Below are 27,566 nucleotides of genomic sequence, written 5' to 3'. Positions count from 1 at the left end.
CGGACAGAAAACAGAGAGTAGGAATAAATGGGACTTTTTTGGGTTGACAGGCTGTAACTAGTGGGGTACTGCAAGGGTCAGTGCTTGGGCCTCAGCTATTTACAATCTATATTAATGACTTAGATGAAGGGACCGAGTGTAACGTATCCAAATTTGCTGCTGATACAAAGTTAGGTGGGAAAGTAAGCTGTGAGGAAGACGCAGAGTCTGCAAAGGGATATAGACAGTTTGACTGAGTGGGCAAGTACATGGCAAATGGAATGTGGGGAAGTGTGAAGTTATCCACAGAAAATGCTGGAGATACTCGGCAGGTTAGGCAGCATCTGTGGAGAGAGAAACAGAGTTAACGTTTCAGGTCTGTGACCTTTCGTCAGAACCATCGACCTGAAACGTTAACTCTGTTTCTCTCCCCACAGGTGCTGCCTGACCTGCTGAGTATTTGCAGCATTTTCTGTTTTTATTTCAGATTTCCAGCAGTCGCAGTATTTTGCTTTTGGGAAGTTATCCACTTTGGTAGGAAAAACAAAAAAAGCAGAATATTTTTTGAATGGTGAGAGACTGGTGTTCAGAGGGACCTGGGTGTCCTTGTACATAAATCACAAAGTTAACATGCAGGTACAGCAAGCAATTAGGAAAGCAAATGGTATGCTAGCTTTTGTTACAAAGGGATTAGAGTATATAAGAGTAAAGAAGTCTTAGTACAATTATGCAGAGCATTGGTGAGGCCACACCTGGAGTACTGTGTACAGTTCTGGTCTCCTTACCTAAGACATACTTGCCTTAGAGGGAGTGCAGCGAAGATTCACTAGACTGGTTCCTAGGATGAGGAGATTGCCCTATGAGGAGAGATTGAGTAGACTAGGCCTATATTCCTTAGAGTTTAGAAGAATGAGAGGTGATCTAATTGAAACATATAAAATTCTTATGGGGCTTGACAGGGTTAATGCTGGGAAAATGTTTCCCTTGGCTGGGGAATCTAGAACACGGGGTCACAGTCACAGAATAAAGGGTCGGCCATTTAGGACTGAGATGAGAACTTCCTTCACTCGGTGGTGAATCTTTGGAATTCTCTACCCCAGAGGGCTGCGAATGCTCAGTCGTTGAGTATATTCAAGACAGAGGTTGATAAATTTTTGGGAATTAAGGGATATGGGGATAGTGTGGGCAGGTGGAATTGATGATCAGCCATGATCTTATTGAATGGTGGAGCAGGCTCGAATGGCCTACTCCAGCTCCTATTTCTTAAGTTCTTGTATTCTTAAATCTTTATATAAATGGAAGATGGTACAGTCCTGAAGGGGGTGCACGAACAGAGAGACCTGGAGGTATGTGTGCACAAATCATTGAAGGTGGCAGGGCAGGTTGAGAAAGCAGTTAAAAAGGCTTATGGGATCCTGGGCTTCATAAATAGAGGTATAGAGTCCAAAAGTGCGGAAATTGTGATGAACTTGTATAAAACACTGATTTGACCCCAACTGGAGTACTATGTCCAATTCAGGCCACCACACTTTAGGAAGGATGTGAAGGCCTTTAGAGAGGGTGCAGAAAAGATTTACGAGAATGATTCCAGGAATGAGGGACTTCAGTTACGTTGATAGACTGGAGAAGCTGGGATTGTTCTCCTTGGAGCAGAGAAGGTTGAGAGCAGATTTGATGGAGGTGTTCAAAATCATGAGGGGTCTGGACAGATTATATAGAGGGAAACTGTTCCCATTGGCAGAAGGGTCGAGAACCAGAGGACACAGATTTAAGGTGATTGGCAAAAGAACCAAAGACGATGTAAGAAAAAACTTTTTTACGCAGCGAGTGGTTAGGATCTGGAATGCACTGCCTGAGAGGGTGGTGGAGGTAGATTCAATCGTGGCTTTCAAAAGGGAGATGGATAAGTACCTGAAGGAAAGAAATTTGCAGGGCCAAGGGAAAGGGCGGGGAGTGGGACTAGCTGAGGTGCTCTTGCAGAGAGCCGGCACGGGCTCGACGGGCCGAATGGCCGCCTCCTGTGCTGTAACCATTCTATGATTCTATGAAAGTATGCCAGCACAGGTCCCTGGGCACACCACTACCCACACTCTGCCATCCCAAGGAATATCCATTCACCTCCACTCTTTTTGTCTCCGCTCCAAGTAGCTAGATTCTCACTAGTATCTGGTATCCCAGTTTCTGTAACAGGTTGAGTATGTATTGAGAAATGGACAGGAAGCCCTCTCTGAATATATTGTTCACCATCTAATTCAAGTAAATACAGAACTTACATGGGATTGGAATTCTGTACAGAGCTGATTGAACATCTGAATGAATAGCTTGTTGGATAATACTGGAAATGAGTGAGTGAATCTGTTGTGATTTGATTTCTAATATATAACAATGTCTTTGGCGGGGGGGGGGGGGAAATGTACCAGTAGAATTGGTGTTTAATGCTGAGCTTATTTTAAACTAAACAGGAGTGAATGGGCTGCGTCAGATTGGAATCGTGTGTTGGAGGTGTGAATGTACCTGGAGCTGGATGTAATTAAAATTGTTCATTTAGCTGAAAGAGTTTTACAAATGAGAGGTGGGTGTTGTAATTCTGTACCAACTTCCTCTTGCAGTCTATTCTGACGGTGCCAGTGAAGGCTCAGTCTGGTGCCAGTACCGTCCACATCCAGCAGAGCTCTGCAAAAGCAAATCTGACGATGGCTGGAATCAGCACTGCTTCCAAAACCGTGTCCAGTACACTCAACAGCACCGCATCCAGCTCTGCCACCACCATCATACAGAGCGTAGCTGGACAAAGCATCATGAGGCAGGTGGGCACAGGATGAGTGGACCTTTGCTTGGGATGGGCTTGCTTTATGGTGACATTACTGACCAGTGGATTCACCTTCCTTACTGTGTGCTGCACTATAAGTGAAGCCAGTGCTATAGTTAGGAGCATTAGGCCGACAGAGAGTTTTCAACTCGCCCTCCTCCAATGTCCACACTCTCTTCATTAACCACCTTCAGTTCTTTCCTCCCGTCAGAAGCCTCAGTCACAGTTGCTGCATTGGAGAGTTCAAGTTCTGCTCCATTGAAGGGCAGAAGTCATGATGCAGAGACACCCTTGAACTAGAATGTAGTGAAACTCAGATCTACTACTTAGGATTGTGTCAGAGTCCTATCCAACTCCAGGAGTTGCAGAGGAAGGGAAAGTGATGACATGTTTTACTGGAGAGCTCATTGACTTTAATCCCCCTGCTTTTCCAGTTGTATAACTTCTACCTTTGTTCAGAGTGATGAGTGCTGCATCTCAGCAATCCGCCTTGTTTCCCACATTGCACACGCTGACAACCTCATCACCCTGAGCCAGATATGGCACCAATCCCATTGTCCCCAGGACACAGCAGAGGTGAGAACAATTGCTCAACTCCATTTAATGGACAGTGCTGCAGTCTCAACTGGGGATTAACTCAGTTACAATTTCCCGATCACTGGAGATACCCATTCCATGCTGGGCACAGTCCCGCTCCTGTTTGTTTCGGTTTCTGATCCTGGCCTCATTCAGTTCCAGATCACTGTAAATTGCTGCTGATGTATTGTGCGGTGTGTGTGGTTGTTTTATAAAATAACTGAATCATTAGCTGTGAACCAGACTGATGGTTAGCAGAATCTCACGCTGTTACAATCCTCATTTTCCAGGCTTTTGACAGGGCGTGTGTGCAGAGGCTGAGACCCCTGTTTTTAGTTCTGAACATTGGGCTCGGGTTGTCAAAGTTGAGGTTTGTCAATACATGCCTGCAGTAATTGATTGAAGCATCTTTTTGTCTAGGTTGCTATTGCTGGCCAGCTTGGGATGAAGGCGCAGTCTAGTACTGGGCTCCCGCTCACAGGCAACAAACATTCGGATCCAGGGCAAAGATGTTCTGCGGCTGGCACCGTCCTCCATCACCACTGACTCCAAGGGCCAGACGGTGCTTCGCATTACACAGGACATGATGGCCACGCTGACCAAAGCACCGGTCACCACCGTGAAACTCACCCCAGACATGCTCGGGGGCAAAGGCATTTCGGCCACTCTACATGTCACCCCAGCCATGCAGCCAACTGACTCCATGGTGAAGGCATCCACCAGCACCAGCTCTTTCCACCACCTCCACAGTGGTCAAGGTTACACCAGACTTGAAGGTAACGGAGGCGACCAGCACCGCCATCCGGCTGATGCCAGCACTGGCTGTAACGGTAGCTGACCAGAAGGGTAAAGCCAGTGCTCCTCTCTCTTCAACAGACACCAAGCCGGCAGCTACCATCCGGATAATGCCTGGACTCGGGGTCATTCCCAAAGCAGGACAGGCCATTGCTGTGGCAACCTCCAGCAAACCGTTCACAGCTGCCGGTACAATGACATCAGCTTCAGTAACTCTGGCAACAGTGAGCACAGCAGGATCGAAGGCAGTCACCAAGGTAACACCAACAGCTGGGCTGCCAATCTCTATAGGAACAGGTACAGCCACAGTGAGGCAGGTTCCTGTGAGTGCAGCTATGGTGTCCACGACACAGGCGGTAAGTTTAAACCCTGTCCCATTCATCCTCGGTGGTAATGTTCTTCTCCGGGCACTGCCCACACCAAGTGTTTGGGGAGGTCCATCAGCAGCAGTGGCCTGAAACCATGGCAGCACGTATTCTACATGACTTGGGTCTCGTATGTCTGTCTATCTCTCGTTCACCCATCTCCCCTGTGCTCGCTGACCTGCACGGGCTCCCAGTCCAGCAGCGCCTCAATTTTAAAAACTCTCATCTTTGTTTTCAAATCCCTGCATGGCCTCGCCCCTCCCTATCTCTGTAACCTCCTCCAGCCCTACACCCCTCCGAGATCTCTGCGCTCCTCCAATTATGGTCTCTTGCGCATCCCCGATTTTAATCGCTCTAACATTGGCGGCTGTGCTGCCTGGGCCTGGGCCCTAATCTCGGGAATTCCCACCCTAAACCTCGCCGCCTTTCTACCTCGCTCCTTCTTGAAGATGCTCCTTAAAACCTAACTCTTTGACCAAGTTTTTGGTCGCCTGTCCTAATACAGGTAGACTATCCTTTATCCGAAAACCTCGGGACCAGCCATGTTTCGGTTTTGGAAAATTTCGGATTTTGGAAGGTGGGTCGGCGGGGGTCGGGGTCGGCGGGGGTCCACGCGGGGGTCCCGGCGGGGGTCGGCGTCGGCGGGGGGGTCCGCAGTCGTGGCTTGTCCGTCGCTGCTAGCCTGGAATGCAATGAAGTTCCGCATTTCCACCAACAGGTCGTTGTGCTCGGTCGGAACGGGGGCCGGCACCACCGCGGGCTCAGAGCTCTCGTTGCTTTCGAGCCTTTGGAAGAGAGTCAGGTGGTTCGGCGGGGGTCGTGCGCACGACTTACGCTGACCCTCTGCTCAGTGTAAGTCGGCGGGGGTCGGAGTCGGCGGGGGGTCGTGCGCCACTCTGGTCATGTCGTGCGCACGACTTACGCTGACCGAAAAAACCTTCGGTTTTTAGAGGGTTTCGGTTTTCGGAAGTTCGGATAAAGGGTAGTCTACCTGTATCTCCTTATGTGACTCCGTATCAAATTTAATCTGATAACACTCTCGTGCAACGCCTTGGGATGTTTTACTACGTTAAAGGCGCTACTTAAATGTATGTTGTGTGTGTGTGTGTATGTGTACCAGTCATGTCTCGTGTGCTCGGTCTCGGTTTACCATACTTGGTTTAAAGTGCCACCTGTAGGACAGCACCTCCTATGTTATAAAATGTCAGCCTGGATCATGTGTCTCAGTTCTGGAGCGGTGCAGGAGATTATTGCAAGAGGGCAGGGGGCAGGTGCTGGCACTGTTCAGGAGCTTGCGTGCCTAGGTAGGAATAAACAGACCTTCCCTGATGACAGCTTGTTTAAATAATCTTCTGGTGCATCTGGCCTGTCAAATGGACCATAATTTTTGGCACCAGCAGCCAGTGAAGGGCAACTGGCTGTTTGCCCAGTGCTGGGGATTATTCTGACATTGGACACATGGGCAGGGGACACCAGGCACTGTGGCAGAGGTGGTGTAGGGTTTGGGGGCACAATGGCAGTGGGGGTCTAGGGTTTGGGGGCACAGTGGCGGAGTCGGTCTAGGGTTTGGGGGCACAATGGCAGTGGGGTCTCGGGCTTGGGGGCACAATGGCGGAGTCGGTCTAGGGTTTGGGGGCACAATGGCAGTGGGGTCTTGGGCTTGGGGGCACAATGGCGGAGTCAGTCTCGGGTTTGGGGGCACTGGCGGAGTCGGTCTAGGGTTTGGGGGCACAATGGCGGAGTCGGTCTGGGGTTTGGGGGCACAATGGCGGAGACGGTCTCGGGCTTGGGGGCACTATGGCGGAGTCGGTCTAGGGTTTGGGAGCACTATGGCGGAGTCGGTCTAGGGTTTGGGAGCACTATGGCAGTGGGGGTCTAGGGTTTGGGGGCACTGTGGCGGAGTCGGTCTAGGGTTTGGGGGCACAATGGCAGCGGGGGTCTAGGGTTTGGGGGCACTGGCGGAGTCGGTCTAGGGTTTGGGGGCACAATGGCAGCGGGGGTCTAGGGTTTGGGGGCACTGTGGCGGAGTCGGTCTAGGGTTTGGGGGCACAATGGCGGAGTCGGTCTAGGGTTTGGGAGCACAATGGCAGGGTGGTCTAGGGTTTGGGAGCACAATGGCAGGGTGGTCTAGGGTTTGGGAGCACTATGGCGGAGTCGGTCTAGGGTTTGGGAGCACAATGGCAGGGTGGTCTAGGGTTTGGGGGCACTATGGCAGGGTGGTCTAGGGTTTGGGGGCACTATGGCAGGGTGGTCTAGGGTTTGGGGGCACTATGGCAGGGTGGTCTAGGGTTTGGGAGCACAATGGCAGGGTGGTCTAGGGTTTGGGGGCACTATGGCAGGGTGGTCTAGGGTTTGGGGGCACTATGGCAGGGTGGTCTAGGGTTTGGGGGCACTATGGCAGGGTGGTCTAGGGTTTGGGGGCACTATGGCAGGGTGGTCTAGGGTTTGGGGGCACTATGGCAGGGTGGTCTAGGGTTTGGGGGCACTATGGCACAAGGTGGTCTAGGGTTTGGGAGCACTATGGCAGGGTGGTCTAGGGTTTGGGAGCACTATGGCAGGGTGGTCTAGGGTTTGGGGGCACAATGGCAGGGTGGTCTAGGGTTTGGGGGCACTATGGCAGGGTGGTCTAGGGTTTGGGGGCACAATGGCAGGGTGGTTTAGGGTTTGGGGGCACTATGGCAGGGTGGTCTAGGGTTTGGGGGCACTATGGCAGGGTGGTCTAGGGTTTGGGGGCACTATGGCAGGATGGTCTAGGGTTTGGGGGCACTATGGCAGGGTGGTCTAGGGTTTGGGAGCACTATGGCAGGGTGGTCTAGGGTTTGGGGGCACTATGGCAGGGTGGTCTAGGGTTTGGGGGCACTATGGCAGGGTGGTCTAGGGTTTGGGGGCACTATGGCAGGGTGGTCTAGGGTTTGGGGGCACTATGGCAGGGTGGGTTTAGGGTTTGGGGGCACTATGGCAGGGTGGTCTAGGGTTTGGGGGCACTATGGCAGGGTGGTCTAGGGTTTGGGGGCACTATGGCAGGGTGGTCTAGGGTTTGGGGGCACTATGGCGGAGTCGGTCTAGGGTTTGGGGGCACTATGGCAGGGTGGTCTAGGGTTTGGGGGCACTATGGCAGGGTGGTCTAGGGTTTGGGGGCACTATGGCAGGATGGTCTAGGGTTTGGGGGCACTATGGCAGGGTGGTCTAGGGTTTGGGGGCACTATGGCAGGGTGGTCTAGGGTTTGGGGGCACTATGGCAGGGTGGTCTAGGGTTTGGGGGCACTATGGCAGGGTGGTCTAGGGTTTGGGGGCACTATGGCAGGGTGGTCTAGGGTTTGGGGGCACTATGGCAGGATGGTCTAGGGTTTGGGGGCACTATGGCAGGATGGTCTAGGGTTTGGGGGCACTATGGCAGGGATGGTCTAGGGTTTGGGGGCACTATGGCAGGGTGGTCTAGGGTTTGGGGGCACTATGGCAGGGTGGTCTAGGGTTTGGGGGCACTATGGCAGGATGGTCTAGGGTTTGGGGGCACTATGGCAGGGTGGTCTAGGGTTTGGGGGCACTATGGCAGGGTGGTCTAGGGTTTGGGGGCACTATGGCAGGGTGGTCTAGGGTTTGGGGGCACTATGGCAGGATGGTCTAGGGTTTGGGGGCACTATGGCAGGGTGGTCTAGGGTTTGGGGGCACTATGGCAGGGTGGTCTAGGGTTTTGCGGTGGCCACAATGGCAGGGTGGTCTAGGGTTTGGGGGCACTATGGCAGGGTGGTCTAGGGTTTGGGGGCACTATGGCGGAGTCGGTCTAGGGTTTGGGAGCACTATGGCAGGGTGGTTTGGGGTACTGGGCACAATTCCTTCGCCTTTACCCAAAGCAGATTTTGGGCTCTTTAAACCGTAGTTTCTGTCTTGTCTTTCTGCCCCTTATAAAGAAGATCTTTCAGCTACTTTCCAATCCTCCAACACTATTCTAATTTCTAATGATTCCCTAAGGGTACTGGCCAGGATGTGACCAATTGTCTGTGACCTATATATGAACTTTATCCTTGCCTTCCTTCAGCTCCCTCAGTTATTGACTTATCTGAACTCCTGTTTCTGTTGGTACTTCCACCCTGGCTGAAAACCAGCCCCAGTGTGGGGGGCCCTCGGTACGTGGGCTCTCGGTACGTGGGCCCTCGGCCCTCGGTACGTGGGCGCTTGGTACGTGGGCTCTCGGTACGTGGGGCTCTCCCCTCAGCCCACCAGAACTCGTTTAGTGTACATGCACTGATATCCTGTGACCTCTGGGACCTTGCAGTGGCCCCTACCACTGCCTCTTACCTGCTTGTTATATATTTATGGAAATGGCGGACATTTCTTTCAATATGCCGTTTCCAAAACCTCGCTTCTATTTTAGCTCCCCTGACCCGTTTCTGAACTTTCTTTCCCTTTTATGTGTGTCTTGGCCACACTGCTATCTGTAACTTTATACTTCAGTCTCTGTTTTGCCCTTATTCCCCCCACAGTTCTCGCACTGTTTCCCACATCACCCATTTCCCTCTGTTACCCTCCTTCCCCAGTGTTCTCTACTCGGTGTGTAGAGTTTCTAAACAACACTCACTTTTCTTCCATGTTTTTTCCCCTCTAACAGTGCTGTGCTGCCCAGTCCGATTTCCTCCGCTCACCCCTCAGTATCCGGCTTTCTAAAGTTGACTGTTTCGATTGTACTCATTCTCTTTCCCACTGTGAGCCGAACCTGAAACCGCCCATCTTGCAGTCGCTGTTGCCAAGGTGTCTCTGAGTCTGACCTGCTCTCCCATCGCCTGGCTGTTGCTGGGGTTCTTTTACCAGATGATCCCTGTAACAATCCAGGATCATGCTTTGATCCAGGGCTCTTATATTGTAGCCCCCACCTCCAGCAAGGACCTCCAGGTCTCCTATTATATTTGTCAGACTCCTTGCATTCATACGTTGAACTTTGAAGCATTTCCCCACTCCCTAGACAGATCACAGAATCACAGAAACCCCACAGTGCAGATAGAGGCTATTTCGGCCCATCGAGCCTGCACCGACACATATCCCACCCTATCCCCGTAACCCCACGTATTTAATCCCCCTAACACTAAGGGTCAATTTATCATAACCAATCAACCTAAAGATGTGTCTCTTTATTTGGTCACTATTTCCCATTATCCTTACACACCTCACATTTACCTGCTGTATCAGTGTCGGCACTTCATCATCCTATCGCGGTCCTTGATCTGTGCCACAATGCAGCTTCTGCACCCTTCCTACCTTCAGCTCTCCATTTCCCTCTTTCTGGGTCTGGTTTCCCTTGCTTCCAGCCTTATTCGTTCAATCTCTTCCCCCCCCCCCCCCCCCCCCAAAGCCTTATTAGTTTAATCCCCCTACCAGCCTTATTTACCCCCTCTGCGAGGACACTGGTACCAGTCTGATTCACTGCTTGTCCCAGTGTCCCTTGGAACCTGAAACCCTCCCAGCTACACCATCTTTCTGGCCACCTGTTGACATGTCTAACCTGCCTCTCCTTTGTCCGGCATGTGGCACCAGGAGTTACCCTGCAGTTCGTACCCTCAAAGTCTTTCCCTCCAGTCTCAAACTCTCCCTCCAGTGCTTCCATCCTACCCACAGGACAGACAACATCTGGCTGCTTCCCCTCCCTCAGCACAAGTTTTCCCACCTGCTCCATTATGTTTCTTACTCTGGCAGCTGGGAGGCAGCAACTCGTTCAGAACTCCTGGTCTCGGCTGCGAATGAGGCTGCCTATCCCCCAATTAAAGGATCTCGCACAACTCGCGGCCTCTTGATCTCGCGGTTAGCCCATCTTCTCTCCAAGGGCAACCTGTTGCTCCACGGTGCCGCGATGTTACTCTCGATTGGACCCTCCAGTGCCTCTGTCCTTATTATAGGCACCAAGAACTGTTTACCCATTGGCCAAGTCCAGGCTTTCCCTGTACTGGATCCTCATGCCTTCTCCCAGCCCTCACTTACAGTCCCCCAAACCCCTTTCCCTGCTTCACTGTTCCCATCTATCTGTGGATAATACCTTCTAGAATGTGTCTCCCAGAAACCTTCCGCCCCCATGTAGTTGCAGGGTGTAGCCAGCTGGTCCTGGAGCGCAGCTTACAGAGGAGATTTACAAGGATGTTGCCAAGACTGGAGAATTTTAGCTCTGAGGAAAGATTGGAGAGGCTGGGGTTTTCTTTGGAACAGAGGAGGCTGAGGGGAGACTGATTGAGGTGTATAAAATGATGAGGGGCCTAGATAGAGTGGATAGGAAGGACCCATTTCCCTTAGCAGAAGGGTCAATAACCAGGGGGCATCGATTTAAAGTATTTGGTGGAAGGATTACAGGGAAGTTGAGAGATTTTTTCACCCAGAGGGTGGTGGGGTCTGGAACTCACTGCCTGAAAGGGTGGTAGAGGCAGAAACCCTCATCACATTTAAAAAGTACTTGGATATGCACTTGAAGTGCCGTAACCTACAGGGCTACGGACCAAGAGCTGGAAAGTGGGATTAGGCTGGAGAGCTCTTTGTCAACCGGCACGGACACGATGGGTCGAATGGCCTCATTCTGTGCCGTAAATTTCTATGATTCTATGTTGGTGCAAACGCGATCTGCCCCACTGCACATGATGGTCGGGATAACGTATATGGCAAGTGCGCACCACTTTTAATAAGACTTCTCTCAAAGATATGTAATGAAGCAGATTTCTTCTGATTCATACTGTGCAGCCTGTAAGTGAAAGTTGTAGATCTCCGTAGTAAAGCCTCTTTATAATAAGAATATGCAAAGTTATACTATTTATACAGATTTATATCGATCTAATAGGATTATTAGGAGAAAAAAACAATAAATTAGCAATACCATTGTTTATTGTAAGAGCATGAACTACTTCTCACTTGTGTGTAGATAAAATTCAGACATAGAACTTTGGCCTGAAGGGTGTTTAAACTCTCAAACTAGGTGTTGCCACAGCTGACAGAGCTTTCTACTTTGACTCGAAGCCACTGTTAAGTGCTTGTAGCAGACAACACGTAATTCAAGAAACAGCAAGGTTTAGCATTGTGCTAATTACGCAGAAATTGCCAGCTGCAATTTGCAGAGCGTGATGTAAATTAACAAAGGCTGAACAGTTTCTACCCGAAATAAAGGAGCACTTAAGGCCCTGTAACTGGCAACTTTGAAATTGATGTCCATGCAAATGGATAATGCGTATCATTTTTGGCTAATATAAGCAACTGGCCATTTTAAACGCGGGCGTTTTAAGTTGGTGGGGACTCTAACACTGTGAAGGCATATTCAGAAATCTGCAAACATGGCACCAGTTAACTTTGCAGTTAAACTACTTAATTTTTAAAAGGACCCCAATCAGCACAATCTTCACTAAGCCTCAGTTATATCTGCACAATCGTCACCAAGGCTTCGTATTATCACACAATCATCACTAAAGCTCCGTTATATCACACAATCTTCACCAAGACTCCGTATTATCACACAATCATCGCCAAGGCTCCGTTATATCACACAATCATCACCAAGACTCCGTTATATCACACAATCGTCGCCAAGACTCCGTTATATCACACAATCGTCGCCAAGGCTCCGTTATATCACACAATCTTCACCAAGACTCCGTATTATCACGCAATCTTCACCAAGGCTCTGCATTATCCGTACACTTGCAGCACTGTCACCAACTTCAGTTCAGGCCCCCGCATTTTTTTATCTTTTAGTAATAACTCACTTCCTTACCTTCTCACCTGGGTAGCCGATGGGCGGATTGTTCTGCCTTTATTTAAAGGAGCAGCCAGCTGCTCAGAAGGGAAAACAGATTCTTCTCCACTCGGCAGACAGCCGCTATTGATTGGTGTGACGAAACTGAAGTATTTGTGTCCCGTTTTAATCGGTGCTGTCTCCTTAAATTCAGTTCCAATACATGAGGATAGAAATTCTGCGGGAGACCTCCCAATGTCCTGTCGTAATGCTGGCAGAAGACTGGCGGGATGTGTGTCTGCGGGGATTGCACCGAAGTTACAGGAGTTTGGGAGAACTCCAAGGAAGTTCTTCCTCTGAGTTTAACAGCATGCTATGTCAGAATCTCCTATCAATCTTTCAAGTTTCATTGATTGTAGGCTGGAATGAGGAATAATTTAAACTTTCACCATGCTGTGTGATTTGTTCAGTTTGTAAATGACTGTTTATTTTTAAATTTGAATAGGATATTCAAAATCGAAGAATGTCCCAGTACCATTTACTGGGATATAAAGGGAGCTGCTCTGTTCAAATCCAAGTCTGTTTGAAATTCTCAGAGAAGGAACTCATCAGTCTGAAAGAGAAAAGTCAATCTGAATTTTCAAGAAATGATTTTATTAATTTAGACTCCTAGGGGGAAAAATTCAGTTGGGTTGCGCCTCCCGTTAGCGCCTTAATGGGGCGCAAAGCAACTAGCGCCCGTGCGAGGCGATGTTTGCGCCGCTCCCGAAATTAACTAGACATTTTGCAGTGGCGCTAAACACTACCGCCACGATCTCCTGCGCCGACAGATCGTGACGTCAGTCGATTGCGCAACGCCCCCATAGCGCTCCGGACCAGATATTGAGTGGCGCCCCCTGCCTTAACGCCTGCTGCTAGCAACGACAGGTTGAGGGGAGCGTTTTGCAGTCAGGAAGGGACTGGGGGAGCGCTATTTAAAGGCAACCGCTTCCTGCCTTTTTTTGTTTGTGACATTTTTGCATCACGCATTCTGAGAGAGAGAGAGACTTCTGGAGAGATTCAACGCTGTGTGAAGGAGTTTTGGGTACTGAGCAGCACTTTGCAGGTTTATTTTGATTTGACGTTCCTTGCATCGATTTAGAAGAGACTGTGGGGGCTGCACTCTGAGCTCTTTCCCTGGGCCTCTCCATTGTTCTTTCCAGCAGATTTGATGTACAGGTCTGTCCAGGCCGAGATTCAAGGCTGCAATGAGCAGGGTGTGGATGGAGAGCAAGATCGACCCTCCCCTTTAAGAACTGGCCGGCGCCAGTGTGTCTGTGTTCCATTGCTGACTGACATCACATGAGCTTCGCCAGCGCTCTGAGGTAGCGCCTTGCTCCTCGGCGTTAGCGCCTGATTTAGCGCTCTAATCACCTCCAGGGGCGATAAAAGCCAAGCTTGCCGTCGGAGGCGATAACTAGCGCCAGGCGCTAAACTTTGCGCACGGCCGATAATCGCACCCCAAACGGGCAATACTGAATTTTTCCCCCCTACTGTGGTAAGAAATTCTAGGAATAGAAACACTTATTAGCCTCGAGCCGCAGTCTTGTTCTAATGTTGTCCACTCGCCGTTAGGTGGAAGGATGTCTCCTGTAGATATGTAACTATTATATGACACTTATCTTATGGCTAAATCCAGTAGCTAAAAGCTGTTGGCAGGCAGGGTTTGCTTAACATCTCCATTCTCTCTATGCTGTCAGTCTGCTTCTTTGCTTGATGAGCCACAATCTCCTCCAATTAAGCATTGGGAAGACCAAAACCATCATTTTAATCTCCCACCACAAACTTTGCATCCCTGCTGCTGATTCCATTCACTACCCTGGCCACTGTTTCAGGCTGAACCAGACTGTTGAAAACCTTGAAGCCCTATTGGACCCTATGCTGAGCTTCCGACCCCATATCCTTTCCATTACCAAGACTGCCTACTTCCAAATTGTAATATTAACCGTCTCCATCCCTACCTCAGCCCATCTGCTGCTGAAACCCTCATCCATGCTTTTGTCACCTCCAGACTTGACTATTCCAATGCTCTCTTTGCTGACCTCCCATCCTGTAACCCCCATGAACTGCAGTGCATCCAAACCTCTGCTGTCCGTATCCTATCCCATTCACCCATCACCCCTGTCCTCACTGACCAACATTGGCACCCGGCACCTCCTGGGAGGTCTGGGAGTGACTGTACCAGGAGTTTGTATATAGCGGGGTCTGGGAGTAACTGTGTACTAGGGGGCTTGTATATAGCGGGGTCTGGGAGTGACTGTACTAGGAGTTTGTATATAGCGGGGTCTGGGAGTGACTGTACTAGGAGTTTGTATATAGCGGGGTCTGGGAGTGACTGTACCAGGAGTTTGTATATAGCAGGGTCTGGGAGTGACTGTGTACTAGGGGTTTGTATATAGTGGGGTCTGGGAGTGAATGTACCTCAGTTTGTATATAGTGGGGTCTGGGAGTGACTGTACCTGAGTTTGTATATAGCGGGGTCTGGGAGTGACTGTACTAGGAGTTTGTATATAGCGGGGTCTGGGAGTGACTGTACTAGGAGTTTGTATATAGCGGGGACTGGGAGTGACTGTACCAGGGTTTGTATATAGCGGGGTCTGGGAGTGACTGTGTACTAGGAGTTTGTATATAGCAGAGTCTGAGAGTGACTGTGTCCTAGGAGTTTGTATATAGCAGGGTCTGGGAGTGACTGTACCAGGAGTTTGTATATAGCGGGGTCTGGGAGTGACTGTACTAGGAGTTTGCATATAGCGGGGTCTGGGAGTGACTGTACCAGGGTTTGTATATATCGGGGTCTGAGAGTGACTGTACCAGAGTTTGTATATAGTGGGGTCTGGGAGTGACTGTGTACCAGGGTTTGTATATAGTGGGGTCTGGGAGTGACTGTACTAGGAGTTTGTTTATAGTGGGGTCTGGGAGTGACTGTACCAGGAGTTTGTATATAGTGGGGTCTGGGAGTGACTGTGTACCAGGGTTTGTATATAGTGGGGTCTGGGAGTGACTGTACCAGGAGTTTGTATATAGTGGGGTCTGGGAGTGACTGTACTAGGAGTTTGTTTATAGTGGGGTCTGGGAGTGACTGTACCAGGAGTTTGTATATAGCGGGGTCTGGGAATGATTTGGGAGTGTACCAGATTTGATATAGAGCAGAATCTGGGCGGAATTGTGTACTGGGTTTTCTGTAAAGTATGATCTGGGGGTGACACTGTATCAGGGCTAGTTTATAGTGTGAAATGGAGTAACTGTGTAGGATTTGTATATAATGAGGTATGAGAGTGACTGTATAGGAGGTTTTTACTAGCAGGGTCTGGGAGTTACTATGTCCTGCGTTTCTTACAGAGCAGGGTCTGGGTGTGACTGTGAAAAGCATACTGTCCCATTGTTCTCTCTGCCTTTGTTGCTTATTTGTTTATTCCGGTAGAACGGTGTCCAGTGAATAAGATAGTGCATCGAGTAAGTAACCTAGAATGCTTTACAGCACTGGCACCATGTTATTGGTGATGAACTAATGATATGTTTCTGATTCCTTTCTGCAGACCAAGCTGCCTGCAACAATCACTGTGCCTTTATCAGTACTGAACCAACCACTTAAAGGGAAAGGGGTGATGGCAGGACCAATCATCAAGGGCAACCTCGGGGCAAAGTAAGTAATACCTGGGATAAAATGGGCAGGGTCAGTAATACCTGGGATCGGTGCTGGGGAGATGTACAGAGTGGGGTGTTCCCGGGATCGGTGCTGGGCGATGTACTGAGTGGAGTGTCCCAGGGATCGGTGACAGGGAGATGTACAGAGTGGGGTGTTCCCGGGATCGGTGCTGGGTGATGTACTGAGTGGAGTGTCCCAGGGATCGGTGACAGGGAGATGTACAGAGTCGGGTGTTCCCAGGGATCGGTGCTGGGTGATGTACTGAGTGGGCTGTCCCAGGGATCGGTGCTGGGTGATGTACTGAGTGGGCTGTCCCAGGGATCGGTGCTGGGTGATGTACTGAGTGGAGTGTTCCCAGGGATCAGTGCTGGGCGATGTACAGAGTGGGGTGTTCCCAGGGATCAGTGCTGGGCGATGTACAGAGTGGGGTGTTCCCAGGGATCAGTGCTGGGCGATGTACAGAGTGGGGTGTCCCAGGGATCGGTGCTGGGTGATGTACTGAGTGGAGTGTCCCAGGGATCAGTGCTGGGTGATGTACTGAGTGGAGTGTCCCAGGGATCGGTGCTGGGGAGATGTACAGAGTGGGGTGTCCCAGGGATCAGTGCTGGGCGATGTACAGAGTGGGGTGTCCCAGGGATCGGTGCTGGGTGATGTACTGAGTGGAGTGTCCCAGGGATCGGTGCTGGGGAGATGTACAGAGTGGGGTGTTCCCGGGATCAGTGCTGGGAGATGTACAGAGTGGGGTGTTCCCGGGATCGGTGCTGGGCGATGTACTGAGTGGAGTGTCCCAGGGATCGGTGCTGGGGAGATGTACAGAGTCGGGTGTTCCCAGGGATCGGTGCTGGGTGATGTACTGAGTGGAGTGTCCCAGGGATCGGTGACAGGGAGATGTACAGAGTCGGGTGTTCCCGGGATCGGTGCTGGGTGATGTACTGAGTGGGGTGTCCCAGGGATCGGTGCTGGGTGATGTGCTGAGTGGAGTGTCCCAGGGATCGGTGCTGGGTGATGTGCTGAGTGGAGTGTCCCAGGGATCGGTGCTGGGTGATGTGCTGAGTGGAGTGTCCCAGGGATCGGTGCTGGGTGATGTACTGAGTGGAGTGTCCCAGGGATCGGTGCTGAGTGGAGTGTCCCAGGGATCGGTGACAGGGAGATGTACAGAGTGGGGTGTCCCAGGGATCAGTGACGGGAGATGTACAGAGTGGGGTGTCCCAGGGATCAGTGACGGGGAGATGTACAGAGTGGGGTGTCCCAGGGATCAGTGACGGGAGATGTACAGAGTGGGGTGTCCCAGGGATCAGTGACAGGAGATGTACAGAGTGGGGTGTCCCAGGGATCAGTGACGGGGAGATGTACAGAGTGGGGTGTCCCAGGGATCAGTGACGGGAGATGTACAGAGTGGGGTGTCCCAGGGATCAGTGACGGGGAGATGTACAGAGTGGGGTGTCCCAGGGATCAGTGACAGGGAGATGTACAGAGTGGGGTGTCCCAGGGATCAGTGACAGGGAGATGTACAGAGCGGGGTGTCCCAGGGATCAGTGACGGGAGATGTACAGAGTGGGGTGTCCCAGGGATCAGTGACGGGGTGATGTACAGAGTGGGGTGTCCCAGGGATCAGTGACAGGGAGATGTACTGAGTGGAGTGTCCCGGGGATCGGTGCTGGGTGATGTACAGAGTGGAGTGTCCCAGGGATCGGTGCTGGAGCCTTTTTTTTTACATGCATGACCTGGATTCAGAAATTCAGTGTTAATCAGTCAGATTTGCAGATGATACTGAAGTGGGTGGGGTGGGGCAGTTGAGTCTGATTAAATGACAGAGGAATGTAGACGATATTTGCAAGTAGACAGAGTTGTGGAATATTAAATTTATTATAGGTAAAGTCAAGTTGTTAAGTGCTGGAAAGAAAATTAAAGGGCATAAAGTCATCGAACTTACAGCACAGCAAGAGGCCCTTCAGCTCTTTGAGCAGTTGTGTTTAGCCCCCTATCCTGGTTTTTTGTCCGTAACCCTGTAAGTTGCTTTTATATTCTATTCCTCAGTGCAGTACTAGTCTGAGGCCATCGTCCTGAAGCTACTCTGCTGTCAGACCACACAAGGGAAGCCGATGTGAAATTACACCTTACAAACCAGAAGGATCAGGTTCCATTACCAGTCTGTGCTGAGTTAGGCAAACTGGGACTAAAAGAGTTAAATGATGAGGGCGGGTTGCATACACCAGGCTTGTAATTCCTTCAATATACAGGAAACTTTCTGGTATCCGGCACGGACGGGACCGAGGTGGTGCCGGTTCATCAACAATTCCGGATAACCGAACGCTATAGTAAAAGATACGGACCTTAGAGCTCCGTATAAAGCAACAAACCCTGTTGCTTAGCAACAGCTTCAGAACAACGTCCACAAGTTGCAAGCGTCTCTGTAGCTTAGCAACAGCTGCAGCCAAACCCTTGCCTTCCTCCATTTGTTGCTGTGCAAGTAATAAAAGTTACCTGAACCGACTCCTGAATTTTGCCGGTTAACTGACATTTCCGGTTATTTTGGGGCCGGTTAATCGAAAATTTCCTGTAGAGGATTAAGGGGTGATATAATTGAGGTGTTTAAGATGATTAAAGGAGTTGATATGGTAGATAAAAAAAGAAAGAGATGCATTTATTCAGCACCTTTAACCACCTCAGGATGTCCCAAAGCGCTTTACAGCCAATGAAGTACTTTTGAAGTGTAGTCACTGTAGTACAGGAAACTCTTTGGTATCCGGCACCGACGGGACCGGGATGGTGCCGGTTGATTAAAAATTCTGGATGAGGGAGAGGGTTCTCTACCAAGGCTATTTTTAACAAACAAAGAGTTAGACTCCTGTTATTGAGGTGTTCGGACTTCCGACAGTGCCAAGAAGCCGAGTAGTGGCAGTTTGGCGAACTACCCCCACTGACTAACTCGGCCACTGCGGGAGACTCGGACTCGTCAACATTTCCGGTTATTGAGGTGTTTTCGGAATATGAATTTTGCTGGTTAATAGAGAATTCCAGATGCCGTTTAAACGAGAGTTTCCTGTAATGTGGGGAAACGCGGCTGCCAATTACACACAGAACAGTGATAATGACCAGATAATCTGTTTTTGTTATGTTGATTGAGGGATAAATATTGACCAGGACACCAGGGATAACTCCCCTACTCTTCAAAATAGTGCCATGGGATCTTTTACGTCCACCTGAGAGAGCAGACGGGCCTCGGTTTAACATCTCATCCAGAAGACAGCACCTTCGACAGTGCAGCACTCCCTCAGCACTGCACTGGAGTGTCAGCCTAGATTTTTATGCTCAAGTCTCGGGAGTGGGACTTGAACCCACGACCTTCTGACTCAGAGGCAAGAGTGACCCACTGAGCCACAGCTGACACGTAGACAGTTAGAGAGAAATTATTTCCTCTAGTGGGGGGAGTCCAGAACAAGGGGCCATAACCTTAAATTAGAGCCAGGCCATTCAGAGGTGATGTCAGGAAGCACTTCTTCACACAAGGGGTGGTGGAAATCAGGAACCCCCCCCCGCTTATTGAAGTTCTGAGAATGTATTGGTTTCTGAATCCATTTTATCTCTTTCTAGTATCAGTGGACTTGGCAGAAACATCATTCTAACGACAATGCCAGCAGGGACCAAACTGATCGCCGGGAACAAGCCTGTCAGCTTTGTTACAGCCCAGCAACTCCAGCAGCTCCAACAGCAGGGACAGGCCACGCAGGTAATGGGAAAGAGGAGAGCGCGGGGAACTAGAGCGGGCCAATGGTTTAAAGGTCCAGCTAAATAAGCTCAGTGTTTGTCACTTTTTGACCCACATTGTTTTGCTTTTTTCTCTGTTGGCACTTTGGTTCTCGTGTGTCTTTGTGCTGACTGTTTTTAAATAATAATCCCCTCCCCCACTGTTACTGACACTGATGGGTTTCTCTGGGGAACCCCCCCCCCCCGTTTGACGTGTTTGGTAGGGGCTCTGAGGTGGGATGACTGGCAGGTCAGGCTCACGAGAGACGCTCTGCCCACGGGCTGGTAATGCTGGTACCCCCCACCCCGCATCTGCGGAAAGGTGAACATTCCTCCATTTGGATAGCAAGTTAGAGGCTCCTGCACCAAAGGAAGCTGACACAGCAGATCTCTACACCCTGGGATCGCTGAATACCTAATGTCAGATGTTTCCATTGTCAGATGTAGTACCATTATTCAAGAAGGGTAGTAGGGAAAAACCGGGGAACTACAGGCCAGTGAGCCTAACATCAGTGGTAGGAAAATTACTGGAAAAAATCCTGAGGGACAAAATTTGTCTCCACTTGGAGAGGCAAGGATTAATCAGGGATAGTCAACATGGCTTTGTCAAGGGAAGATCATGTCTGACTAATTTGATTGAATTTTTTGAGGGGGTGACTAGGTGTGTGGATGAGGGTAACGCAGTGGATGTGGTATACATGGATTTCAGTAAGGCCTTCGATAAAGTCCCGCACAGGAGACTGGTCAAGAAGGTAAGAGCCCATGGAATCCAGGGTGCCTTGGCACATTGGATACAAAACTGGCTTAGTGGCAGAAGGCAGAGGGTGATGGTCGAAGGTTGTTTTTGTGACTGGAAACCTGTGGCCAGTGGGGTACCACAGGGATCGGTGCTGGGTCCCTTGCTGTTTGTGGTCTACATTAATGACTTGGATATGAATGTAAAGGGTATGATCAGTAAATTCGCGGATGATACTAAAATTGGTAGGGTGGTAAATAGCGAGGAGGGTAGCCTCAGTCTGCAGAACGATATAGATGGGTTGGTCAGATGGGCGGAACAGTGGCAAATGGAATTTAACCCGGAAAAGTGCGAGGTGATGCACTTTGGGGGGTCTAACAAGGCAAGGGAATACACAATGAATGGTAAGACCCTAGGCAAGACGGAGGGTCAGAGGGATCTGGGTGTGCAGGTACACAGATCCCTGAAGGCGGCGGAACAGGTGGATAAGGTGGTAAAAAAGGCATATGGGATACTTGCCTTCATTAGCCGAGGCATAGAATATAAGAGCAAGGAGGTTATGATGGAGCTGTATAAAACACTGGTTAGGCCACAGCTGGAATACTGTGTGCAGTTCTGGTCGCCACACTACAGGAAAGATGTGATCGCGTTAGAGAGGGTGCAGAGGAGGTTCACCAGGATGTTACCAGGGCTGGAGCGCTTCAGCTATGAAGAGAGACTGGGCAGATTGGGTTTGTTTTCCTTGGAGCAGAGGAGGCTGAGGGGGGACATGATTGAGGTGTACAAAATTGTGAGGGGCATAGATAGGATGGATGCTGAGGAGCTTTTCCCCTTAGTAGAGGGGTCAATAACTAGGGGGCATAGATTCAAGGTAAAGGGAGGGAGGTTTAGAGGGGATTTGAGAAAGAACTTTTTCACCCAGAGGGTGGTTGGAGTCTGGAACTCACTGCCTGAAAGGGTTGTGGAGGCAGAAACCCTCACAACATTTAAGAAGCATTTGGATGAGCATTTGAAATGCCATAGCATACAAGGCTACGGGCCAAATGCTGGAATATGGGATTAGATTAGACAGGGCTTGATGGCCGGCATGGACACGATGGGCCGAAGGGCCTCTATCTGTGCTGTATTACTCTATGACTCTATGACTCCTCAGTCGCCCCAATAACAGTCCATGATGATTTACCCCCATAACAGTCCATGATGATTTACCCCCATAACAGTCCATGATGATTTACCCCCAGTAACAGTCCATGATGATTTACCCCAATAACAGTCCATGATGATTTACCCCCAATAACAGTCCGTGATGATTTACCCCAATAACAGTCCATGATGATTTACCCCCAATAACAGTCCATGATGATTTACCCCCAATAACAGTCCACGATAATTTACCCCAATAACAGTCCACGATGATTTACCCCAATAACAGTCCATGATGATTTACCCCCAATAACAGTCCATGATGATTTACCCCCAATAACAGTCCATGATGATTTACCCCCAATAACAGTCCATGATGATTTACCCCCAATAACAGTCCATGATGATTTACCCCCAATAACAGTCCATGATGATTTACCCCCAATAACAGTCCATGATGATTTACCCCATAACAGTCCATGATGATTTACCCCCAATAACAGTCCATGATGATTTACCCCCAATAACAGTCCATGATGATTTATCCCCAATAACAGTCCATGATGATTTACCCCCAATAACAGTCCATGATGATTTACCCCCAATAACAGTCCGTGATGATTTACCCCCAATAACAGTCCGTGATGATTTACCCCCAATAACAGTCCATGATGATTTACCCCCAGTAACAGCCCATGATGATTTACCCCAATAACAGCCCGTGATGATTTACCCCAATAACAGTCCATGATGATTTACCCCCAATAACAGTCCATGATGATTTACCCCCAATAACAGTCCATGATGATTTACCCCCAATAACAGTCCATGATGATTTACCCCCAATAACAGTCCGTGATGATTTACCCCCAATAACAGTCCGTGATGATTTACCCCAATAACAGTCCATGATGATTTACCCCCAATAACAGTCCATGATGATTTACCCCCAATAACAGTCCATGATGATTTACCCCCAATAACAGTCCATGATGATTTATCCCCAATAACAGTCCATGATGATTTACCCCCAATAACAGTCCATGATGATTTACCCCCAATAACAGTCCATGATGATTTACCCCCAATAACACACCGAGTGCAATGTATCCAAGTTTGCTGACAATACAGAGTTAGGCGGGAAAGTAAGTTGTGAGGAGGACACAGAGGCTGCAAAGGGATAGAGACAGGTTAAGTGTGGGCAAGAAGGTGGCAGATGGAGTATAATGTGGGGAAATGTGAGGTTATGTAGGAAGAATAGAAAAACAGAATATTTTTAAATGGTGAGAAACTATTAAATGTTGGTGTTCAGGGAGATTTAGGTGTCCTCGTACAGGAAACCGAGCGAGCCTGCAGGTTCAGCAAGCAATAAGGAAGGCAAATATCACGTTGGCCTTTATTGCAAGGGGGTTGGAGTGCAAGAGTAAGGAAGTCTTGCTCCAATTGTGTAGGGCCTTGGTGAGACCACACCTGGAGTGCTGGGCACAGTTTTGATCTCCTTATCTGAGGAAGGATATACTTGCCTATTGGCAGTCCAACGAAGGTTCATTAGATTGATTCCTGGGATGAGAGGATTGTCCTATGAGGAGAGATTGAGTAGATTGGGTCTGGAGTTTAGAAGAATGAGAGGTGATCTCATTGAAACATATAAGATTCTGAGGGGGATTGACAGGGTAGACACTGAGAGGTTGTTTCCCCTGGCTGGAGAGTCTAGAACGAGGGGGCATCGTCTCAGGATAAGGGGTCGGCCATTTAAGACTGAGATGAGCAGGAATGTCTTCACTCAGAGGGTTGTGAATCTTTGGGATTCTCTACCCCAAAGGGCTGTGGATGCTCAGTCATTAAGCATATTCAAGACTGAGATCCATAGAAGTTGGATACTAAGGGAATCAAGAAATATGGGGATCGGGCGGGGAAAGTGGAGTTGAGGTAGAAGATCATCCATGATCTTATTGAATGGCGGAGCAGGCTCGATGGCGCGTATTGCCTACTCCTGCTTCTATTTCTTATGTTCTTATTGTGAGGAATTACCCCCAATAACAGTCCAGGAGGATTTACTCCCATAGACCTGCTCTAACATTCTGTCTGTCTCATTTCTTGTATTCAGGTGAGGATCCAGCACCTTCCAGCTCAGCAGCTTCACCAAGGAACAGCCATCAGCTCCACCAAACCTATCTCCACTGTTGTCGTCACAACCGCACCGTCAGTGAAGCAGCCACAGGACCAGTGATTATTGGACCAGGAGTGTCGGACACGAGCGCCGGGAGGGATTTATTTATTACCCAGATTTTCCACTGTCTGCTCACTGTTTCATGATACTGCATTTCATTGGCAGCTGTGCCCAGTGCTGGGAGACCTGCTCCCTCTCTCCCCTCATATACTGACTCTAATGGCATTCTACTTCAACCTATGAAACTATATTATTACAAACATGTACAGTAAATGCAATAAAACAACTTCTGAGTGATGTACGTGTTGTACCGGGAATCCTTTCTGACTGACAGGACTGCAGTACGTACACCGTGAGCACAGATTGACGCTACATTACACAGGCCAGAAGATCCCTGGTTAGATACCAGTGTGTGCCAGATTCGCTGATCTCTGGCACTGCAGCGGGAGTCCTGCAGCCGGTCTCCGTGCCCCTGGGTGAGGGCTGAAGCATCAGCATAGGCTCCTGCTCCCGGTCACAGATGAGTCTGTGCGTGAGTGAAGGCAGATTGTACAGTGGTTGTAACACCACCGTCTGACAATGGCTTTTTGGGTGAGGTGCTGTGTGACTGTTCCCCTGTGAGAGGCAGCACCTTCAGGAGAGGGGGAAGCATCCTGCTGGACAGTTTGCAAGATCTTGTGTGTATACAGTGCTGAATGTATAAGGTGCTGTATATATAGTGCTATGTATGTATGGTGCTATATATATAGTGCTGTGTGTATGGTGCTGTATATATAGTGCTGTGTGTATGGTGCTGTATATATAGTGCTGTGTGTATGGTGCTGTATATATAGTGCTGTGTGTATGGTGCTGTATATATAGTGCTGTGTATGGTGCTGTATATATAGTGCTGTGTGTATGGTGCTATATATATAGTGCTGTGTGTATGGTGCTGTATATATAGTGCTGTGTGTATGGTGCTATATATATAGTGCTGTGTGTATGGTGCTGTATATATAGTGCTGTGTGTATGGTGCTGTATATATAGTGCTGTGTGTATGGTGCTGTATATATAGTGCTGTGTGTATGGTGCTATATATATAGTGCTGTGTGTATGGTGCTGTATATATAGTGCTGTGTGTATGGTGCTGTATATATAGTGCTGTGTGTATGGTGCTGTATATATAGTGCTGTGTGTATGGTGCTGTATATATAGTGCTGTGTGTATGGTGCTGTATATATAGTGCTGTGTGGTGCTATATATATAGTGCTGTGTGTATGGTGCTATATATATAGTGCTGTGTGTATGGTGCTGTATATATAGTGCTGTGTGTATGGTGCTGTATATATAGTGCTGTGTGTATGGTGCTATATATATAGTGCTGTGTGTATGGTGCTATATATATAGTGCTGTGTGTATGGTGCTGTATATATAGTGCTGTGTATGGTGCTGTATATATAGTGCTGTGTGTATGGTGCTGTATAGTGCTGTGTGTATGGTGCTATATATATAGTGCTGTGTGTATGGTGCTGTATATATAGTGCTGTGTGTATGGTGCTGTATATATAGTGCTGTGTGTATGGTGCTTTATATATAGTGCTGTGTATGGTGCTTTATATATAGTGCTGTGTGTATGGTGCTGTATATATAGTGCTGTGTGTATGGTGCTATATATATAGTGCTGTGTGTATGGTGCTGTATATATAGTGCTGTGTGTATGGTGCTATATATATAGTGCTGTGTGTATGGTGCTATATATATAGTGCTGTGTGTATGGTGCTGTATATATAGTGCTGTGTATGGTGCTGTATATATAGTGCTGTGTGTATGGTGCTGTATAGTGCTGTGTGTATGGTGCTATATATATAGTGCTGTGTGTATGGTGCTGTATATATAGTGCTGTGTGTATGGTGCTGTATATATAGTGCTGTGTGTATGGTGCTTTATATATAGTGCTGTGTGTATGGTGCTTTATATATAGTGCTGTGTGTATGGTGCTGTATATATAGTGCTGTGTGTATGGTGCTGTATATATAGTGCTGTGTGTATGGTGCTGTATATATAGTGCTGTGTATGGTGCTGTATATATAGTGCTGTGTGTATGGTGCTGTATATATAGTGCTGTGTGTATGGTGCTGTATATATAGTGCTGTGTGTATGGTGCTGTATATATAGTGCTGTGTATGGTGCTGTATATATAGTGCTGTGTGTATGGTGCTGTATATATAGTGCTGTGTGCATGGTGCTGTATATATAGTGCTGTGTGTATGGTGCTATATATACAGTGCTGTGTGTATGGTGCTGTATATATAGTGCTGTGTGTATGGTGCTATATATATAGTGCTGTGTGTATGGTGCTATATATATAGTGCTGTGTGTATGGTGCTGTATATATAGTGCTGTGTGTATGGTGCTGTATATATAGTGCTGTGTGTATGGTGCTGTATATATAGTGCTGTGTATGGTGCTGTATATATAGTGCTGTGTGTATGGTGCTGTATATATAGTGCTGTGTGTATGGTGCTGTATATATAGTGCTGTGTGTATGGTGCTGTATATATAGTGCTGTGTGTATGGTGCTATATATATAGTGCTGTGTGTATGGTGCTATATATATAGTGCTGTGTGTATGGTGCTATATATATAGTGCTGTGTGTATGGTGCTATATATATAGTGCTGTGTGTATGGTGCTGTATAGTGCTGTGTGTATGGTGCTGTATATATAGTGCTGTGTGTATGGTGCTGTATATATAGTGCTGTGTGTATGGTGCTGTATATATAGTGCTGTGTGTATGGTGCTGTATATATAGTGCTGTGTGTATGGTGCTGTATATATAGTGCTGTGTGTATGGTGCTGTATATATAGTGCTGTGTGTATGGTGCTGTATATATAGTGCTGTGTGTATGGTGCTGTATATATAGTGCTGTGTGTATGGTGCTGTGTGTATAGCTGTCTATAGAAGCTTGTGTATTTTACTGCTTTCACAGAAGCTTTCTGTTTGCAGGTGGTGATTTGTGGAGGATGGTTTTGGAAAATGAAATGTTTTCAGAAGCTCTGAATAATCGGCTCCTGGGTTTACTGCAGTGATTGTGCTGTCCCATCGGCTGTGCTCTGTAACATACTCAAAAGCTACAAATTACTGTAAGACTTAAACTTAAAGTCCTTGAATGTGTTGCCTCCCAAATCCATGTCCATCTTTTCCACAACTCCATGTTTGAACCTCTCTATTCAGGTTTCCTCTCCTGCCACAACACTGAAAGGGACCTAATCAAAGTCATAAATGACATCCTCTGTGACTGTGCCCATGGTAAACTATCCCTCCTCATCCTTCTCGACCTGCCTGCAGCCTTTGACACGGTTGACCACACCATCCTCCTCCAACACCTTTCTTGCGTTGTCTAGCTGGGTGGGACTGCCCTCGCCTGGTTCCACTCTTACCTATTTGGTTATAGCCAGAGAATCTCCTGCAACGGCTTCTCTTCCCGCTCCCGCATAGTTACCTCTGGAGCCCCCCAAGGACCTATCCTTGGCCCCCTATTTCTCATCTACATGCTGCTCCTCGGCAATATCATCCGAAAACAGAATGTCAGATTCAACATGTACGCTGACGACGCCCAGCTCTACCTCACCATCACCTCTCTCAACCCCTCCGCTACCTCTGATTTGTCACACTGCTTGTCCGACATCCAGTACTGGATGAGCAGAAATTTCCTCCATTTAAACTTTAAGAAGACTGAAGCCATTCTCTTCGGTCCTCGCCACAAGCTGTTCCCCAACCACCGGCTCCATCCCCTTCCCTGGCCTCCATCTGAGGCTGGACCAGACTGTTCGCAACCTTGGCGTCATATTTGACCCTGAGATGAGCTTCCGACCACATATCCTCTCT

At 48.7% G+C, this 27,566-nt stretch overlaps 1 protein-coding gene across 1 annotated transcript in view; it reads left to right on the top strand.

Moving 5' to 3' along the window:
• The window catches only part of nfrkb (nuclear factor related to kappaB binding protein), a 129,240-nt gene extending 105,245 nt beyond the window's left edge, over nucleotides 1-23,995 (top strand). The window contains 7 exon segments of the mRNA XM_085968187.1: nucleotides 2,589-2,786; nucleotides 3,785-3,844; nucleotides 3,846-4,097; nucleotides 4,099-4,515; nucleotides 15,793-15,899; nucleotides 19,497-19,632; nucleotides 23,636-23,995. Coding sequence (XP_085824313.1) covers nucleotides 2,589-2,786; nucleotides 3,785-3,844; nucleotides 3,846-4,097; nucleotides 4,099-4,515; nucleotides 15,793-15,899; nucleotides 19,497-19,632; nucleotides 23,636-23,758 — 1,293 coding nt within the window. The 3' untranslated portion in view covers nucleotides 23,759-23,995.
• Nucleotides 23,996-27,566: the final 3,571 nt, after the last annotated feature.

Source organism: Somniosus microcephalus, chromosome 26, assembly GCF_052327205.1.
Source record: "Somniosus microcephalus isolate GS21.2 chromosome 26, FLI_Smic_1.0, whole genome shotgun sequence".
NCBI classification, from domain to species: Eukaryota; Metazoa; Chordata; class Chondrichthyes; order Squaliformes; family Somniosidae; genus Somniosus; species Somniosus microcephalus.
This window is presented reverse-complemented; position numbering and strand designations above follow the sequence as displayed.